Consider the following 20,308-nt stretch of genomic DNA (forward strand, 5'->3'; position numbering starts at 1 on the left):
TATTGGAGGCACCCAGAGATAGTAGATATACTCTATATGAGTACAAGATCATTATAAAAAAATATTTTTTTGAGGTGTGGTACCTCTCAAGATGTAAGACACCGATATAATACAAAATATTTTTATTGTAGCACAATTGTACAGACAACGCATTTCACAGGTCTCTGCCTGCTTCCTCAGGTCAATTACAAAGAAAAAAGTGCCTTTGGTGTAGACTGTATAAGCTGGTGCCCAGATCTCCTATCTCTCCTTTACCAAGTTTGAATCTGCACTCCGGAGGCACAGCTACTACTTGCACCTGCTACTCCAGAGCTGCTGGTCTGACATCTAGTGCTGATTCTTTCACTCTCTCTACAAAAGACATTCTGCTTTAAGGGCTGGTTCACATGGGCATATTTGCAGCATTAACGGGGCATTTGAAAACGTAGCATTTTTTGGAATTACCGCCATCCCATTGAAGTGAATAAGAGTGTTTCGAGACGGCTTTTGCAGGTTTTCATGAAAGCTTGGCGGTAGATCCCAGCATTGCGTCTTGTCTCGAAAGCAAAATGTTGCTTTCAGAGGCGTTAAACGCCGGGGAACAAGTGCAGAGACCCGAACTGCTAGCCTTGAACGCTTCCCAAGCTTCCCAAAAGCCTTCAAAAGCTAGCGGTTAAAAGCTGGTGTTTAAACGACAGCATTTGAATGCGGCGTCGAGCAAAAGCTCAGTAGACGTCTGTGTGAACCAACCCTTACTTAAACTTGGTATTGCTTTTTTAGTAGGAAGACTTTTGGGTTCCTTGAGGTCCTCTTAAAAAAACCTGGTAGCTTTGGTTGGAGTCGGGTTTATTTAATAAAAACGTGTTTTCCTACTGTAAATTACCCATACAGTTATCATACTTGTTTTTGTGCACAAGTATTATCGTCCGTTTACAAATTAGAAGTTCCCAAAGTACAGTTTATCTGCTCTGATACCTGCCATTTATTGCATAGCTGCTGTATTTAAATCTTATAATGTATCCAGTGAGAATGTGTCTTCTCCTGTGTACACTTTTTGTCTGTGTTCAGCTGAAGCACTGCTAGGAATGTTTACTAATAGTGGCTGATAAGGAAACATAAACAAGATAATGTAATCACTTCCTCAACTTTGGCATCAGAGCTAAGCCTCCCATTGAAGGAGAAAGTGCTGTTTAACTGTTTGAATGCTGTTGGTACCAATTTTTTTTTCTGGTAGTAGGTTTTATGCTGTAGTCTTGTAGAGCAAAGAAGAAATGCTGAGTTTCTTACCACTTTAAGTATGGGAAACATTCATAGCTTGTGGTGGTGACAGAGACACTTCTGTTCTCAGGACTACCAGAGCCTGCTACTATTTATATTTTCAGGCCAATCAAAATGATTTTATAAGGTTTCATTATTTTGCAATGCAGGTGGCATGCCTGACTGAGATGAATCCTGTTTTTCTGGATCTCTCGCTGAAGGGAAACGGTGGAGAAGTTGCAATCGGTTTAACTCCAATTCTGCCGGCTTTCAGGGTGATGATTATTCACAGGAACAGGCCTGTTTCTGTGTGTGTCGCTTTTGTCTCCTTAGAGAGATGATGTTACATGTTGTTTTCCTACCTGAGGCAGAAATAGATTAAGTTACAGCCCGTGAACTGGGAGCAGGCCCCGATCTGAGCCAGTCTCTCCTTGTCGGAAGGCTCACAGGGCTGCTAAATCTAGCCTTAAAAAGATTATATTATGGGAACGTGCTATTAATAGCAATCGCTCCCTGCTGCGCATGGAAAAGTCCCCACACCGGTACAGAAATTGAGATATGTGATATTGATCTCATTTCCACTGTGCAGCCTATCGCCATCTGTAAGCTGACATTTGGGGTAAACAGTGGCGCATCTAAGCGCATCTAGAACGTTTGACACCTGCAGATGATCATGTGTTTAAATGTTAAGAGTACTTATGCTTTAAAGGATACAGGAAATTATTATGTGCATATAAAAAAGGGCTCCCTCATGCCTACATGCCTTCTGGAGGAAAGCATGCACCTGGCTGATGTTACATTTTCCTCAGTACTTCTCCCAGAAGCCTGTTTTAGCATCACAACCATGTCACGTTGTATTCATTTTCAGGGCTGCTGGGGGAGGTGCCACCTCCAGTAAAGACATCCAAACCTCTTAGTTCCGTACAGGATTTTTGTTTTTTTGATTGGTCAGCTCTTAGAAAGATCAGAAAGGTGTTTACCAGCTCAGTCTCCTGTGAGCACTAGAGGTCTGGGAAGTTACTGCAACCTAGTAAACCAAGACAAATGTGTAACAGATATTAATGACAGATTAACTTGACTGCCCTAAGCATCTGCATATTTTTATTTTTTAAATATATCCATCCTTTTCATGTGCTCAAAACGAACTCCTGATATACAGTATACCAGCATTATTTAAAGAGAAACAATATCCAAGAATTGAACTACATTCCAATCAGTAGCTGATGCCCTCTTTTTCCACGATAAATATATTCCTTTTCTTAAGCAGATCATTGGGGGGCTCTGTATGGCTGATATTGTGGTGAAACCCCTCCCTCAGTGTGATGTCAGGACTGTGAACCTAATTGCATTGTTGGAAATAGCTGTTTATAGCTGTTTCCAACTGCCAAAAAGCAAGCAGCATCTCCTTTGACTGACATCACCTGCCAGCAGTAAAAATGTCACCATGTGATAAATGTCAGAATGTAAATCAGGGAGAGGAAAGATTTCACAATGGGAAAACACTGACTAAATAAATTATACATAATTATTGTAAAAATGAAGCACTTTTTATTACATTATTTTCACTGGAGTTCCTCTTTAATTTAGTACCACTTTTGTAATACAGGCATGTCCCTTCCGGTATGTAGTACATAGACTGATAGCAAACTAACTTCAGTTTGTGACAATCCTTGTTTGGAAAATTTCCTTTATAAAATATTCTATATATTCTAAATATTAAATAGTATTTAAACCATTCACTTCAACCCCCTTCCCCCTTTCTTTCCCGACCATTTAAGCCACTTAAAGAGGTCTAGCTGATACCCCCTTTCCCATGAGAACATCAGGGTGTGTCTGTATGACTGATATTGTAGTGATATCCCTCCCATAGTGTGATGTCATGACCATGGTCCTGACAGTTTCCTGTCTGTGATCTACGTTGCATTGTGGGAAATAACAGCTTTTTCCGACTGCCATGCTTGCAGTATCTCCCTTTGTGCATAGAACTCTCAGTAACAAACATTCCATCCATGTAGCTCTTGTAGTGAGTTAGGAAGTTACAGGGGAGATGCAAGGACTGGAGCGGGGAAAAGTAGCTACCGGCACACTTCCAACGCACACTCCGCAGCAGGAACATGCTTGCGATGCACACTATGCATGGCAGGCTAGGATAAGACATGAGGGTACAAGCCTGTTGGTAGGCCAATGCATTTAGCCTGTTTTTAGGGCAATGTGGGTGGAGCTTATGCACGTGTGAGCTTATCTGCAGTGATATTCAATATTTTATTGATAATGTGAGAAAATTCTAATGAAAAGTTTACTGAATCAGGGCCATAGTCTCGCTGGCCCCGCTCAATGCTCTTGAGTACTTACAATTGGCTGCGGCTTCATTTAAGCATTCTCTATTGATCTCTGCAGCTCTTTGTCTTTTTCCACTGGTAGTACATAGCAATCTTTGATTTTTAAAGGACAAATTTAAAATCTAAAGTATAGGTTGATCAAGCATGAGAGGCAACTCGTAACTTTACAGCATACATATGTAAAGGAAGCTATATCATCACCGCAAGACATCTCAAATTGCGTGTGCTACCTTTAAACTGCCTCTAAGATCCCCGCTGTGTCCCTCAATAGCCTCACAACAGGAAATCTGATGTGCGCTGAAAAAAAATATTTTCTTACCCAGCATTCAAGGCATCTCAAAACACTCATGGGGGAAGTATTTGCATTCGCTTGTGCATATTCCCAACAACTCATTCACAGGGCGTCACAGACATTTGAAAGTGACCCTGACAAGGACAGTTAGGAGGTGACCATCTTGTGAACTAATGAGACTAAAGCATAGCTCCCAACTCTCCCTCTTTTGGAGGGACAGTCCCTCTTTGGGAACCCAATCCCTCTGTCCCTCTTTTTACTTATTTGTCCCTCTTTCAAGACTGATGTACAGATCTGTGTAAATTTCTATTTCAATGTGTTAAACTTTATTCCCATCAATTAAATTGATCTATTTCTTATGTTCAAGTGTTAAAGGTAAAAGGACAGTGTGGTTTGAATGGTGAAACTACATCTTTTTTTCTGAATTCTTTGTGCTATGCATGGTGAGGGGTGTGGTGGGGGTGTGGCTAGAGGTGTGACATGGGCGTGTCTTAAACTATCCCTCTTTCTTATCTCAAAAAGTTGGGAGGTATGCTAAAGTTGGTTATCTACTGGTTGATATTTGTTATTGATATCCAGCCAATCATCTGCTAAAAATCGATGCTGATAATGATTCCCAATTGATTTTCTGCCAAAATCAATCGATTCGGTCAGTCGCGCAGAATGGGAAGTTGTGCTTTATCGGCAGTGGGATGAGAGCATGTAGTTAGCAGCATTCTAATCAGGCCGACCAATGCAGCAGTGGAGCTACTCTCACCTGTTTACCGGCACTTCCTTCTATGCGTTCAAGAGGAATCGGTGCGTGAGACTTGGGCGCAGGAGAGGAATCGCCGCCGTGAGACTTGGGCGCAGGAGAGGAATCGGTGCGTGAGACTTGGGCGCAGGAGAGGAATCGGTGCGTGAGACTTGGGCGCAGGAGAGGAATCGCCGCCGGGAGACTTGGGCGCAGGAGAGGAATCGGTGCGTGAGACTTGGGCGCAGGAGAGGAATCGGTGCGTGAGACTTGGGCGCAGGAGAGGAATCGCCGCCGTGAGACTTGGGCGCAGGAGAGGAATCGCCGCCGGGTGACTTGGGTGAAGGATACAGCCGGTATATGGCTCATCCTGCTCCTGCACAAGTTCCCGGCGACGTTAAATACAATTCCCCCTCCAGGCCATCATGGATAGTGGGGAATGAAATAATTCAGCTTCCAGCAATTGCTGAATTATAGTGTTTTATAAGTAACTTCAGCTCCGTCTTCTGATGGCGCTGAAGTTACTCACTGTGCGCCGCTATTTCCGTAATTCCAATTACGGTCTATGGTGGTGGCAGCTGCGTCCAAGTCTCCTGCACTGGATTGAAAGTTTTCGCCTTCTACAGTATGCCATTCAATTAAAAAACCTGTTGTGCTCCATGGATAGCTACTTGTATGTTGTAGTTAGACTTTTTTTTTTTTTTTTTACTTTCATAACTTACAGTAAGTTCAGCTGTGAATAAGGCACCACCCTGTTTCAACTAAATCAAACTAATGATGCCCTGAGGCCTCTTACTCATGGTATTGAATGCAGAAGGACAATAGGTGCCATTGTAGATGTAAATAAAATCACAGCACCTTTTAATGTATGGTCACACCTGGAGACTGGAGTAACTAGGAGGGCTTCATCTGTTAGGTGAGAAGGAGACCCACTGTGTGGTTGTTAGTGAGTGTCTTGTAAAGTGGAGTCTTGGGACATTGGGATGTGAGGGAAGGGAAGCCAGAGAAGACATGAGGTAATCTGTGAAGCTTATGTCGAGTTTTGTGGAGCAGAGTTAAGGTGCCTATTAACGGTACCATTTTTTTTATCAGATGTGATCTTTCAATGCAGCATTTACGATCGTAAGTAATCGGAAGGTAATTATTGATTGTTCCCATAAATGGGTCAATTAGGGCATCTCCTCTCTTTAGAGACAATCGTAAAATCCAACTTTTGGATCGATTACATTTTCGGTTCCAGTGTACCATAGAATCGTTTTACATCGATTTTCACCACACACTGCACAGTTTTCTGTTCATTTTAATCGTAAAACTCCCTCTTACTTCAGGTGTCCTTTTAACTATTTTGTTTACTGCTTATGACCTCTGAGCAAGAAAAAAATCCTTAAAGATTGTTTAGATATAATCAACTTCTGAGCAGAGCTTTAGAAATACTCAATGGAGATGGGTAAAGAGGGATCATGGAAAACTGGAGAGAGCTCCACCCAGACTGAGTCAGATGGAGGATTGGTAGGTAGGCCAGGCACTGTCAGGCACAAATGTGAGCAAGTGTCTGATGATGCTACTGAAATGAAATGATTTAGGCACTAGCGGGATGGATTAAAAAAACCAAATGCCTATTCCTGGTCTAGAACGTATGCAGCTAAAATGTTTGAAGGACAAAACTTTAAATAAAATGCACAACTTACTGATACTTGTATCATACTGTGCCCAGTTCAGTGATATCAAGGATTGTTTGTTAAATAGTATTTTCATCACTTCCAGAGAAATAAAACAGCCCTTGTAAAATGAAATACTTAGTGAGCCTCATGCTAGCTACTTAGAAAATGATATGCATTCCTCCACACTATTGAGATTATGACAAAAAATGCCAGACATTTTCCCAGGAATTGCAGGAAGGTTTGAAAGATTTGGCTCAAAGTTCATCTTGACAAATACCCTTGTCTGTAAAGTGAGTGACTTTCCAGTGAGCACTTTATCTGATTGCTCCGTGTCTGTGACTGCCGATGTTAAGAAATTCCACCGCGATGGACCTGGATTGCTATCTGGGGCTTATTTATGGAACTGCAGCATAGTGAAGTGGAAGCATTCCCTACACCAAGCAATTGTGTTCCTTGTTTCAATGTTTTTATGCTGATGTGGCTTGAAGATGGGAGAGTTGAGAAAACTCATTTGTTGCTGGGTTTGGTGATGATGTTGGATTGGTCTCAGTGTAATACTAGGAGGGTGTCTGTTAGCAGGTTTCTCTAAAACTATTACGGTAATCCAAATGCAGGTACATAAGTACTGTGGAAGCAGTGTCTGAAGGTATTGGTGGTGGGGATGCAGGGGTGCTTTTATTGATTTTGTGGCCCCAAGCAACACATCATTTGTGGTCCTTCTCCCCCAAGTCAGAGGCCCGTTCTACCATAATAATAGGTAGCCAAAGGTGTCCCCTGGTGTAGGTAGCCAACCCTAGTATAGGTAACCAAAGGTGACCGTAGTATAGGGCATTGGTGTCAGCGAGGATATGTAGATTCCTGCTGTCTCCCCAACACTCACAGATCTGCAGGGCAGCAAGGAGAGTTGCGCACAGTAACAGTGTGGCACACTTCAAATGCAGGAAGTGACCAGTGACCTCACTTCTGTATCTGTAGTGTACTCCATGGTCGCTCCTTTACTAGCCCATCTGTTCTCATTGCCATTAAAGTATGTGTGCAAGTGATGATGAGGCAGTGACATCCAAACAAGTCAGAGACAGGGCAGCCCTGGCAGCATGATAGGCCCTGCTGTGGGTAAGGGCCCAAGAAACTGCCTATTTTGCTAGGGCAGGCTGCTCCCCTGTGGTGGGTTCTGGGGTGCCAAACTTCCAGTTGATGTTTCATGACCTTGTGCACCGGCCGGGTGCTTGTTAGCACTCGGTCCTAGCAGTCAGCAGGTGCCCCTCCATAGAGTCACATCAGAGCAAGAAATAGTGCCAACTTCCAATTCAAGGTCTTTGATTGGTCACCCTGAACAACTACTCTATTTTTGCACCTGTCTTGCACTAAAGCAGGGGTACCCAAACGGTTTTGGTTGAGGGCCGGGTCAACATACTTCAGACTGCTGTGGGCCGGAGTATACATAAAATGATGTAGAAGTTTTTGCAGGCCAGACAGTGAAGCATACCCAGGTGACAACCTGAAGTTCAATTGGACAGCAGTGTCACCTGACGTGGAATTTGGAAACCAGTGAATTACTGCTTTCTTGCTTCCATGTGGATGGGTGGTGCCAGCACTGCTATTCTATATGTGGACCACCAATATTTAAAGATGTAGCTGACCGCATCTATAAGTAATACATTTTGTGTGTGGGGGGCTAGTAAAAAAGCCTCAGGGGGCCACATTCGGCCTGCGGGCCTTAGTTTGAGGACCACTGCACTAAAGGTTCTCTAATTGTTCCAAGGTGTAATGGTCTAGGGTGGTGATGAGAACATGTCTGTGCCTTTTCAGCTATGTTCAGACCACTGCTTTACTCACAGGTATCCAACAAGTCAAACCTAACCAGTCAAAGCAGCAAACATCTGGCAGTTCTTCCTAGCATCTATAGCCACTGATTGCAGATTCTCTAAAAAGGGAAGTTATTTGCAGCGAAAATAACCATACTGCTTTGGAAGCCTTGATACTCATAAATCACAAGCTTACTTTCAACAGATAATAACTCTACTAAACACTCCAGAGACTATGATCTGTTCAAACACAAGTGATAACCTCGTTTGGACTGTGTGTCACCTCAGGTCATGGCTTTGGGACATATTCTGCGCTCAGTCCTGGCCAGGCCTTGCCTCTTCTGTCAGGGCCGGTCAGAGAGGTTCATCCTGCTGGGAGAGCAGTCAGGTCCTCAGAGCGCTCTCTATAATTCACATTGCTGGCTTCATCAATTAATACTATTCTATTCTTGGCTGAGAGCCGCCGGTGCTGGAATGCAAATTGCCTGTGTTGAAAGATTATGTTCTCTCTTTAAGAATGTGCCAAATCAATATTTAAAGAATTGGGAAAGTTCCTGTTGCACAAGAAGGAGTCTGTAGAGAGAAAATGAACCTTGCTGTGCAGTATGAAATTATGCAGAGGCCTGAGTCATGTGACCCTTAGTCATGTCAACATTATATATAACTATACATTATATACAAAGGATTTCATTCCATGACCTTTTTTAATGAAGGTGGATTGTGTTTTACAATGCCTCCATGACTGGTATTATTGCCTCAGTCACAGTGAAATTAAAACAAGACTTTAAATAATAGAGACGTCAACATGTGACATTATCTTCCTGTTGCAGTAGTGGCATGCCCATTATAATGTGTTCTCCAGATGCGTAGCAATAGGGGATGCAGAGTTTGCGACTGCATCAGGACCCGAGGTGCCCACTAGGAGACCTTCCTCAACCACAGTAATAGCTCTTCAATGGTGTTATCCTGGTAGTGATCAGTTCTATATATGCTTTGAATAGTGCTAATCATTAACAAACTGTACCCCTACTCTGAATCAGGAAAAAAAAGTTTGCAGGATCCGTTACGGAAAAACCGGCGGTGCCAATTATGAAAGCTGTGATATGCGGAAAATAAGGGAAATTTGGGAGCATGGTGTTGCGCGCTTTCAGACGCCTCTGCGCATTAAATTGCCCCTTTTTTGCCGCAAATAGTATATGCGGCAAAGAAGGTAAATTGAGGTGTCTGATTAGCAGCAGGTACGCTACATTTCAGCACCCAGAGGCACCTGCTATGCAATGCCGCAATTTGCATATCCGCAAGACCGCAGCACTCATGATCCTGTCAGGTGCATCCGGGCGCTTAAATTTAGCTTGTTTGCCGCCAATCGCAGCTTTGCAGCAGCCCCTCTGGGTGCCCATCTTGACTTTCTTTGTTACTAATCAAGGCTCCGGGGGGAAGGGAATTGGGGGAGGGGGTTAGGGTTAGGCGACAATGGGGCGGTTTAAGGTTAGGCACCATTGGGGGAGGGGCGCTTAGAGTTAAAGAAAACCTGAACTGAAAATTAAAAGTCAAAATAAACATACAAAAGTCACACTTGCCTCTTGTGTAGTGTACTCCTCAATCTCTTTTTCCTCCCCTGCGTCCTGTTTGTCCACTGTGATCAATGGAATTCTCTGTCCTCCATTTTGAAAATGGCCATTACCCCATAACAGCTTCCTGGTCAGCAGACTGTTAAACTGTAACATCGCCCACTTGAGCCATAGGGAAACATGGACACATCAGTTCTCCTCTCAGCTGTAACTGACAGCAACTGATATTTAACTGACAGCAACTGATATATTTCAGTTCTGACAAAATGTTGTCAGAACTGGAAGGGATCATTGTCAGTAGAAAATGGTGAGTTTCTGAGAGGAACTGATGGCAAGGTAACTATGTAATGTTCATTTGAAGTTACCTCATGTGTTTATTTTAAATAATTTTACTCAGTACAGGTTCCCTTTAAGCACCATCAGGGAGGTCTTAGGGTTAGGCATTGGTAGAGGAAGGTGAGAGTAGGATTAGGTTTAGCCATAGTGAAATGGCGGTAAACAGGGGCATAGCAATAGGGGTTGCAGAGATTACGACCGCATTGGGGCCCTTGGGCCAGAGGGACCCAAAGGGCCCTTCCTCAACTGTAGTATTAGCTCTCTATTGGTCCTGAGCTCATAATAATCACGTCTATAGATACTTTGAATATTGGTAATCGTTAACAAAGTGTTCCCCATCCCCTTCTTGCACCTCTGACACTGTAATTGCCATTGGCAGATTTTGGTGCGCTGTATCAATTGTTATGTATAGAGTGCTTGGGGGGCCGCATGAAAAACTTGCATCAGGGCCCACAGCTCCTTAGCTACGCCACTGTAGGGAAACATTCATTTTAGCGATATTCTACTAGCAGCAATCCCCTGCGCCCATCTTTCCAGACACCTTTTTTCATGTATGTCCCCGCCTCTGCTCACACCTCATACTGTGGATGTTCTTGGCAGGTTTTGTTGCGCCATATGAATTGTTACGTATAGAATGCTTGGGGCGCCCAATGTAAAGCTTGCACTGGGGCTCAAAGCTCCTTAGCTTACACCCCTGGTGTTCTCACTGCTATTGTTCTATTGCTGAAGTATATTTCTTTCCTACATAGCAGCTGCCATTTTGCTGGCATACGTTACGTGTTACAAATATTTGTATTTAGTGTTCCAGCCATTGAGACTTTATGGAATACTTCTAATAAAAAAGATCTGCTTCATATTGCTTCTTCATTTTCACACATTATTCATTGTCAAACATATTTTTTTATCACATACTAAGTATAGCGGAAAAAAAAGAACTAACAACGAATGAAAATGTACCAGTGATTGTGCTGATGCAGCTTAAAATTGTGTGAAGAAGTAATATCTTATGCGCTTTCCATACTTCTGTGCTTTTACAGAATCAGCATTAGGAAAGGTAGAGTAGATCTCCGGGCATCACATTGAAAGTGGCCCCAAATGAGAAGACGCTGATAAATTAAAGGACCATTATCATGAAAAATTGTAAAATACGGTACATGTGCTGTACCGATGTAGAGGAAAAGCCTTTGTATGGTCGCTAGATGTTTGTTTCTTTGTTTAACGTTACCTTGTAGTGGATACATCCATATGAGTTAAAGAGGAACTTCAGCCTAAACAAACATACTGTCATTAAGTTACATTAGTTATGTTAATTAAAATAGATAGGTAATATAATCTCTTACCCACCCAAATGTTTGATTTCATGATGGCAGCCATCTTTTTGGTTGAAAGGAGATGACCGGGAGCATGAGACACAGTTCCAACTGTCTTGTGTCCTGAGCACCTCTCCCAGTTGCTAGGCAACGTGAATAACAACATAGGAAATCCCATCATGATCTGCACAGCATCAGGGAAAAAAAGCCTGGGCTTTTTTTCTTTGATGGGTGGAGCTTAGGTAAAAATTGCAGCTAGAAATGATGCTAAAAAAAACCAAGCCTTTTCAGTTCTGCTGAGTAGATTTTTAGTCCGGAGGTTCACTTTAACATGTCTTATCCTGAAAAACAGAAGCACAGTTTTTGTGAAACGGAGTGTGTCTGAGGTGCTCTTTTTCAGTAATGTTCCTTCTAGCATAGAGTCTGCTGTTTTTTGCAGGAATCTAGTAGGCCTCAGGTCAAGTCTCAGACACACCCCCTTTATGCTTGTGTAGGTGAAAAGTGTATGATGATGTCATCAAATCATTCTTCCCTGCTGAAAGGGCACCTGTATTCAGATGCATTTTATCATGGGGGGCCATGATAAAATGCATCTGAATACAGGTGCCCTTTCAGCAGGGAAGAATAATTTGATGACATCATCACACACTTTTCAGCGCCTTTATATTGTGTTTTTGAAGTAGCAGTAAGGAGGAGTAAATGAGATTGATATACTTCAAAATCTTTACCTTGCAAGCATGGAGGTTTGAATGAAGAATGAAGAGGATTTGAAGTTTAAGGCAGGGAACACACTTAACCCTCCTGGAGGTATGAAACATTCCGCCAGGAGGCAAAGTGCTAGCTGCGTCCAGCAAAAAAAAAATTATGTAAATCGGCCCAGCAGGGCCTGAGCGGCACCCTCCGGCGGCTTACCCCGTGTCACACACAGGGTTACCGCCAAGGAGGTTAACTGTTTTCTGCACAGAAAAACTGAGAACTCATGTTAATCAATGAGCTAGTCCACACTTAATATTTTGTTAGCGCGCAGAAAAAAAACTGACATTCTGCATCATGACTCTGCACATTTTGTCAGTTTTCTGTATCAATTACATCAGCTGCTATGAAAAAACGCGCGCATTTTCCTGCTTAGAGACACACTTGGTGCGCAGAAAAAGTATGCAGGAAAACACGCGCAGAAAACTGAAAGACCAGTGTGTTCCCTGCCTAAAGGTTTGAAGTTTGAATGAAATGAAGATTATCACTTGATCATTTGTACATGTACATTCCTTGCAGAGTAAAATTCACTGTAAATTACTTTCTTTAGCTATGTCGCTGTCACTTACAGTAGGCAGCGAAAATCTGACAGATCTTTCAGGTTTTGGACTACTCCATCTCCTCAGAGGGGATTCTCAGTTTTTTTTTTATTTATTTACAAAAACACTTACTGAACTGCAGTTGCTCAGTCCAACTGCCACAGTAAAGTGAAGATGAGTAGAGACGCTGGATGACATATTTGTATAGATCCTTTCCAGGGAGTGCTTTTGTACAGATTAAAGGTAATACATATTGAGAATCTCCTATGAGGAGATGGACTAGTCCAAAATCTGTCATGTCTGTCAGCTTTTTACTACATGCAGTAAGTGACAGCAACATAAACAAAGTAATACGTAGTGCATTTTACTCCAGGAGAAATGTCAATTTTATATGTATGTATTTTACATTTGACATTTTTCCTAATAGTTGTCTTTTAACGTAACAATAAATATTACAGCTCTGTGCATGAAGCCATAAGGCTTATGTGATGCAGTCCTTCCTGCTTCCTAATTCCCATGTTATTTCCACAGGATCAGCAGAAACCAACATTTCCTGCACCAGTAAACAGGGCTCAGGAGAGTCCCAAGAATCAGAAAAAGACTATTGTGTCTCCGCCTCTCTCCAGCCCCATATCTAACTCCATATGCCCTCCACAGCCCTCCTTAGAGCATAATCACTCCAACCCATTCTTGGCAAATGCACTGTTGGGAAATCACCAGCCAAACGGAGTGATCTCTTGCATCATCCAGGAAGCCCCCCTGGCCCTCACCACCAAATCAAAGAGGGATAGTAAAGTCAGCGACAGCGTCACCGCTTCCCCCGCCCCTCATTTTGCCTCCCCAATCAACTTAAGCTCATGCGTGAAAAAGAACTCTTCCAGCAAATCAGCCCCTGGGCCTGCTGGCTCTCCCATATTACACAACCTCTGTAAGGAGAAAACTCCAAACAGTAACTCAACACCAGCAATAAAAGCACCCCATCCCCTCAATGCCGCCAAATGCCTCCTGGACAAATTCCGAGGGGCAGACTCCGACATTCCCAGCAGCAAGGATTCTGAAGACTCCAATGAGGAGGAAGAGGATGAAGATGATGAGGATGATGAGGAGGAGGATGAAGATGATGAAGATGATGATTCTGATAGCCAGTCAGGTCAGTATCTTGTACACAGGATATTTCCAATCTACTGCTTACTTTGTGTGCATCAGTGATGCATACTGTATCTATAGGCATCATGACCTGTTGGGACAACAACCTCTGGTAACTTTTTACTAGGCTGTGTCAGTGCCACAAACTACCAGGTAAGTGTGCAAAAATGTTTCAAGTTTTGTATACAGTATTTTTTTCTCTCCTCCTTAGCATTTCACAACTGAGCAGACATAAGTCAGGAAAGATATGTCTAATAAATACCCAGATTGCTTTTGGTGACCTAGAATCATCTGAAAGATATAAAGGGCTAAAAGAGACCAAAAAAAGCCCTGTATTGAAAACAAAGTGCTACTAAAGTAATTTTGCTTTCTTAAAACGGAAGAGATTTGTGATAATTCAGCTTTAAAGGGATTGTTAAAGTGTAACTGTCGGGCATAAAATCAAAAATCAATTCTTTATTTTTATCTGTTAAACAAGTAATAAGGATGCTAATCAGGCTATCCAAAAATTAAAATCTTTATTAGTTTTCTTGTTTATAAATGATCATTCCCCAGTTTACCTGACTCTTATTTGGTACGTTGCCGCAAAAAGGAAGTTGCAGGGCATGCTGGGTTGTCCTTTTTTGCTCATGTACATTAGTTAAGTCTGAGGGGAAATAAAGAAGCAAAAAAAGACAACCCAGCATGCCCTGCAACTTCCTTTGTGCGGCAACGTACCAAATAAGAGTCAGGTAAACTGGAGAATGATCATTTATAAACAAGAAAAGTAATAGAGATTTTAACTTTTGGATTGCCTGGTTAGCATCCTTATTACTTGTTTACCAGATAAAAATAAAGAATTGATTTTTGATTTTATACCTGACAGTTACACTTTAAATAAAAAAACTTAAGAGGCCAGTGTAAAGGATTAGGTAGGTAGCGGGGTGCTGGGCTCCATGGGATGAGTCCCACAACACATCACACAGGCACAGCAGGCTCCAATAGTGTTCAAACAGCAACGTGGAGTTTTATTTAGAGCTATCCACACTATTTACTGGTGAGTAAAATTGCAAAAACAAAACATCAAACAAAATCCTGCCACTCAGGCTGCTAATCTACACACAAGTATTTCCCTGTCTAACAGCTACAGAGAGTCTAGTACTCTCTTCAGCAATTTTTAACTCACAACTGAAACAACAGTCTTTTAGTTACCTTTTCAAGCAGCTCTCCTGACCCAGCTTAGGTCAGTCCCAGGCAGAGAGCAACATCAGACTGACAGCCTCAACTAATCTAGTTTTTCCCTGCAGGAAACCCACCCTGTCTCATTACTGCATGCGTGCAGCAAAACCTGAGCTGCATCAAAGGAACAGGGATGCAAAAAACCTGGGTGAGACATAAACCCCCGTCCTGGACTTTCCCAACCAAATCCTCACGATATCTGTCACACCAGTTACTTACCTGGGGCTTCTTCTAGCCCCCAGAAGTCTTCCTGGTCCCTTGCTGTCATCCCACACTCAGACGTTCCTCCGCTGTTCCCCTCTGTAAGCTGGGCAACTTTGAGCAGTTTTACTTACCACGCAAGCACAGAAGTCTCCCAGCTACTGGTAAATGATGGTGGAGGCACGGGGCAGCACATGCAGCGTTTGGAGGGAGACAGCAGAGGAACGGAGAAGCTAGAAACAATGGCGAGTGACCAGGAAGACTTCAGGGGGCTGAAAGAAGCCCCAGGTAAGTAACCAGCCATTAAAGTTTTCACTTAAAAATTCCTTTAAGTGACCAACTGTGGTTTCCCACTGCTAAATATGCAAATCATCTCTTTCAGAGGCATAAAGAGACAATTTGCATATTCGGGAGTGATGCATCATGGGAAATCACAGTTGCTTGCTTAAAGGAATACTGTAGGGGGTCGGGGAAAAATTAGTTGAACTCACCCGTCCCCCGCAGACGTTATGTACCCATGTAGCCATTTACCGATGCTCCGGGCCCCGCCTCCAGTTCACTTCTGCAATTTCCGACTTTAAAGTCCAAAAACCACTGCCCCTGTGCAGCTGTGCCCTCCCTCCCGCTGACTTCACAGGGAGTGTATTGCACAGGCCCAGTATGGTCTGTGCCTGCGCAGTACGCTCCTGGTGACGTCAGCGGAAGCGAGGACACAGCCGTGCAGGCACGGTGGTTTTCCGACTTTAAAGTCGGAAATTCCAGAAGTGAACTGGAGGCGGGGCCCGGAGCATTGGTGAGTGGCTGCGTGGGCACAGGACGTCTGCAGGCGACCATTAGAAGCTCGGGGTTCCAATCATTTCCCTGCGGCCCCCCTACAGTACGTAGTCCTTTAAAGCTGAATTATTGCAAATACCTTAGGAAGGCAAAATTACAGATATCATAGGGCCCCATATTGAAGTTTTGGTGGGCCCCAGACCTAGGCACACAGGTGGAATCACACTTTCCCCTACCTCATTAGAGCATATGGTACATGCAGTTATTACAAGGTGAGCTGCTCAACAAGTACAGTATTGTTTCTATCTTGACCTTGATTGTGCAACTTAGTTGTATGTACTATGTATTGTCTTTTGCACAGTGGCATGAGGGGTGTGTCTGCTGTATACCGGTAATTGTAAAATAATAATATAATAATAATGATTAAGAAAATTATTGCTGTGGGCGTGTGATGTGACTGCAGTAGCACAAACTCTTATTCACTAACCTTTTAGCAATCCTAGATAAAGGAACATTCAAGCCAGGTTTTTTGGATAACTTTTGTCATGCAGTTTTGTCTAACCTTAATACAACAACCCCAATAACTTTGGGCAATATTGCTCGCAGTAGGAAGGCTTTGCTTTCTGATCCTGCTTTCTTCATTGTGTACATACCGTACATACTCACAGATAAGCCGACCCGTGTATAAGCCGAGGTACCCACTTTTCCCTCAGAAACCAGGAAAAAATGATTGTTTCGCGTATAAGCCCTCCCCCCAGTATAGCCCCCATCCCCATAGCCAGATCTACCCCAAGGATCATACAGCTGTGTCTCAAGTTGGCACGAGATGGTGTTATAGATATAAGACACAGCAGTTGTCACACAGGAAGAATCCCTGATCATTGCACTGGCAACTGACATATTGCTTGCACACTCCACAAGCCAGGGGACACAGGTAGTCTTGAGCAGCGCGCTCTGCCTGCACAACATATTGTAGGGGATGAGGGGCACTGACACAGCAGGGAACAAGCTGGCAGAAGCAGAATCACTAGTGCACGATTCTTACGCTCCTCTGCCAGTAACAAAACCTGCTCTACCATCCGTTCTGCTCCACTGATTCGCATATAAGCCAAGGGGGTAACTTTTTAGCACATTTTTGGGCTAAAAAATTAGGCTTATATGCAAGTATATAAGGTCAGTTTGGGCAGCATACTCCAAGACTGCAGACACTTCTGCTTCACCCTGTGCACCAGTCCATAAGGCAGACACAGTGTCATGTGGAGGTGAATTATAAGTGTGATCATGTAGGGGTAAGGTGGAGCTAGTGTGGCACTAGTGTAGCAGAATACTCAGTTTTGTATGTCAAGTGTCCTTTTTTTCCCCCTATATGTTTACTGATTTACCTATAAACACCCGGCCGTGCGTTAACAACGACTAAGGCAAGTAAGCAGGTTGGCAAAAGGAGAATAAGCACACTTTAGGCATTCTCCTTTGCTCACCTCTGGGTACAGAATCTTATTTCAGCTGCCTAGCAAACGGGATGTTACTTCCCCAGAGAGCTAGGAAAGTTCTCAAATGGAGCGACCTGGGTGGGGCACAAAACTAATTGTGAATAATCACGTTTATGGTTATTCCTTGCCCACCCTTGTCTTATATCCCTTTTTCCTGGTGCATCAAATAGACGGTTGACGGTTGTAGATAGTAGTCTGTGAGACACTACAGAAATGGGAGGTTGTGCTGTAAACTGTGTATAACAAACAGAATAATGTTTGTAAAGTTCTACCGCATGATAAATAGAGCCGAATACAATATATGCAATGCATTATGTCTTAATCATCGTGTGTAAGACTTTATGCACGCAATTCTGCTTAAAGGACAAGTGGGGTGCAGTATGCTACTGGCGACACAGGCACATGCACGGCGCGGGCCAAAGACGTTGACCCATTGGGGGTTGGCAATACTTCAGAGGCTGCCAGGTTGACCCGATAGAAGACCAAAGCTGCAGTGAGGGACATGTGACTTCTAGGGGCTGGGAGAAGCCTCAGGAAAGTAAAGATAGATTTATTTTGTCCCCTCTCTTATCCTTTAACACAGTTTAATGCATACACCCCTTAAAATCTTGAAAATGATTATTAACCTAGAGGCTGCTAAGTCAAACATTGAATACAGTAACAGGGTTTGAAGGGAGAACAGAAAGGACAGCATCTACTCTTTAATAGAGGAACCTTTCTTAGCGGCCACTTGAAATCTTTGATGTGGGTCTCCACGAGATCTAACAGAATTCCTTATAATTGTTTCTTTCTTCCTAAACAGAGTCAGACAGTAATTCAGAATCGGACTCCGAGGGGACAGAAGAAGATGACGATAAGGATGAATCGGACAGCGATACGGAGGGAGAAAAGCTCAAATTTAATAAAACCGCTCCTCCTGTGAACAGCACAACAAACAGCATCACTACCCAGTCTACACCCCTCAACCTGCAGGTCATCCGGACCCCCAGCTCCGCTCCAGCAGCACTGTGCCCAGACCCCCCTACCCCTGACTTCCACAGCTCCTCTGCCACTGTCAGCCCCAGCACACCATGCGGTACTTCCTAATTCCATACCTTTCATTGTGCAGCACACTGCAGAGTGCTGGTCACTAGCATTCTGCTCCCCCTCCCTCGGCTGAATAGACACATCACCCTGGCAACAACTGAGTCACTTCAGCAGAAAAAGAGGGGGGCAAAGTGAAGAAACACAGGCAGAGAGCTTCAGCCAGCAATGATTACATTTGCCGGTGCGCCAGAGATAAGCAATCTTTTGCTGCTCTCTCCTGTGAAAGTAGACACTAGGAATGTTTGGAAATGCTTTCAAACGTTCTTTTATGTGTTTAAGAGTAATTACTGAAATGTCTGTTTTGGGAGTATTCTCCCAGTTTAAAGTGTTTTTGTTGCCCATAGCAACCCATTGCTGCGTTTTCTTCTCCCAATGGTGGATGGAAGAATGAAAGTAGAAATCGGGATGTTATGGACAAGAAATGCTTTCTCTGTAATTTAAAGTTAGAGAAAAACCTCACTTAGGTTAGAAAAGCCTTTGATTTCTCTTTTTCTGATTTCCCTTTGAAAGATAATCATTTAAAACTTTGAAGTAATTTGTAGCCTGGCCCCCCGATAACCCGTACGCTGTGAAATCTGCACTATTTACTCGTTTCCTTCTAATTTTCTTAAAAAACAAAAGATGAATCAGGATTTGTGTGCATGGCTTTGTTTCATCTTTTTCTTTAATTGGCGACTAACGCTGTAAACTTTGTTTAAGGTTCCGGCAAGAGGCGAAGAATTACAGATGAACGTGAGCTGCAGATTCCTCTGGAATATGGGTAAAGTCTTAATACTGAATTATTCCGATTTCTCTTCAAAGCACTGGTGATTTCAATGTTCTGCTTTCTTTTTGGAAAAGGGCCACTTTCGATAATACCAGGTAAATCAAGCAAGATGGCAAATGCAACCTTTAACCTCTTCTCCTCCTTTTTGCTGTCCCCTCGAGGCAGAATAGTGTATGTGGTGGCTGAACAGTGTACTGGTTAAGGTCTCCGCCTTTGGCATGGTAGACCAGGGTTTGAATCCTGGCTAGGGTCAGTACCTATTCAGTAAGGAGTGCAAGGCAAGACTCCCTAACACTATACTGAATAATGCTGTACAAATGTTCAGATTATTATTATTATTATCTCCTAGCTTGTGGCTGGTAAAGCTGTCCGCAACTCTTTAAATACTAGAGTGCAGCTTACATGCTACCGGAGTATCCTAGTATCTCACTCACTTTTTGAGTACTATTAACACCTGTTTTATCTAATGTTTTAGGATTTTGCATCTTATTTTGAGCAAAGTTGTAAATAAATTACCTCTCTGAGTATTAATGCATGATTCATGACAGCTTTTAAGCTATCTCACGTGGCTCACTTAAGTCTTAAGGGTTCCCATACATTACTCTATTTTCGTCATCCATATCTGACAGAGTTGATTATAATGAGCAAATCTGGCAGATATCAATGCTGCAATATGGCCGCCCGATCAATTGTTTCTTGCTGAAATCGTTTGATTGGATTGATTGGGCATGCTGAAAAATCTCTGTCACAAGGGCTTGATCGAGTGTGCTGATGTAACAGCATTTAGTTTCCTGACGACCGACGGACCCCCGGACCAACGGATGGCAAACATGAAGGACAAGAATACAGGAATTAGACATAGGGGCAGTAGGCTAGGACTCCAGAGATGATGGAAGGAAAGTCTTGGAGATATGTCTGGGGAGGGGGGCTTGAGTTGAGGAGGAGGACTGTTTGGGCAAGAAGGTATTCCTGTTACCGGAGGTTTTGGTGGGGATGGTCCTGTAGTGGTGGCCTGAGGGAAGGAGGTTGAAGAAACAACTCGGGGGATGGGA

The 20,308-nt window shown here is 43.2% G+C and overlaps 1 protein-coding gene across 21 annotated transcripts in view; it reads left to right on the forward strand.

The window, feature by feature from the left end:
* The window catches only part of BAZ2B (bromodomain adjacent to zinc finger domain 2B), a 240,185-nt gene that overhangs the window by 136,907 nt on the left and 82,970 nt on the right, over nt 1–20,308 (forward strand). For all 21 annotated transcript variants that reach the window (XM_068245688.1, XM_068245677.1, XM_068245680.1 and 18 more), the window contains 3 exons: nt 13,107–13,725; nt 18,207–18,479; nt 19,190–19,250. In XM_068245688.1, coding sequence (XP_068101789.1) covers nt 13,107–13,725; nt 18,207–18,479; nt 19,190–19,250 — 953 coding nt within the window. The remainder of the gene's footprint in view (nt 1–13,106; nt 13,726–18,206; nt 18,480–19,189; nt 19,251–20,308) is intronic.

Source organism: Hyperolius riggenbachi, chromosome 7 (genome assembly GCF_040937935.1).
Source record: "Hyperolius riggenbachi isolate aHypRig1 chromosome 7, aHypRig1.pri, whole genome shotgun sequence".
NCBI lineage: Eukaryota > Metazoa > Chordata > Amphibia > Anura > Hyperoliidae > Hyperolius > Hyperolius riggenbachi.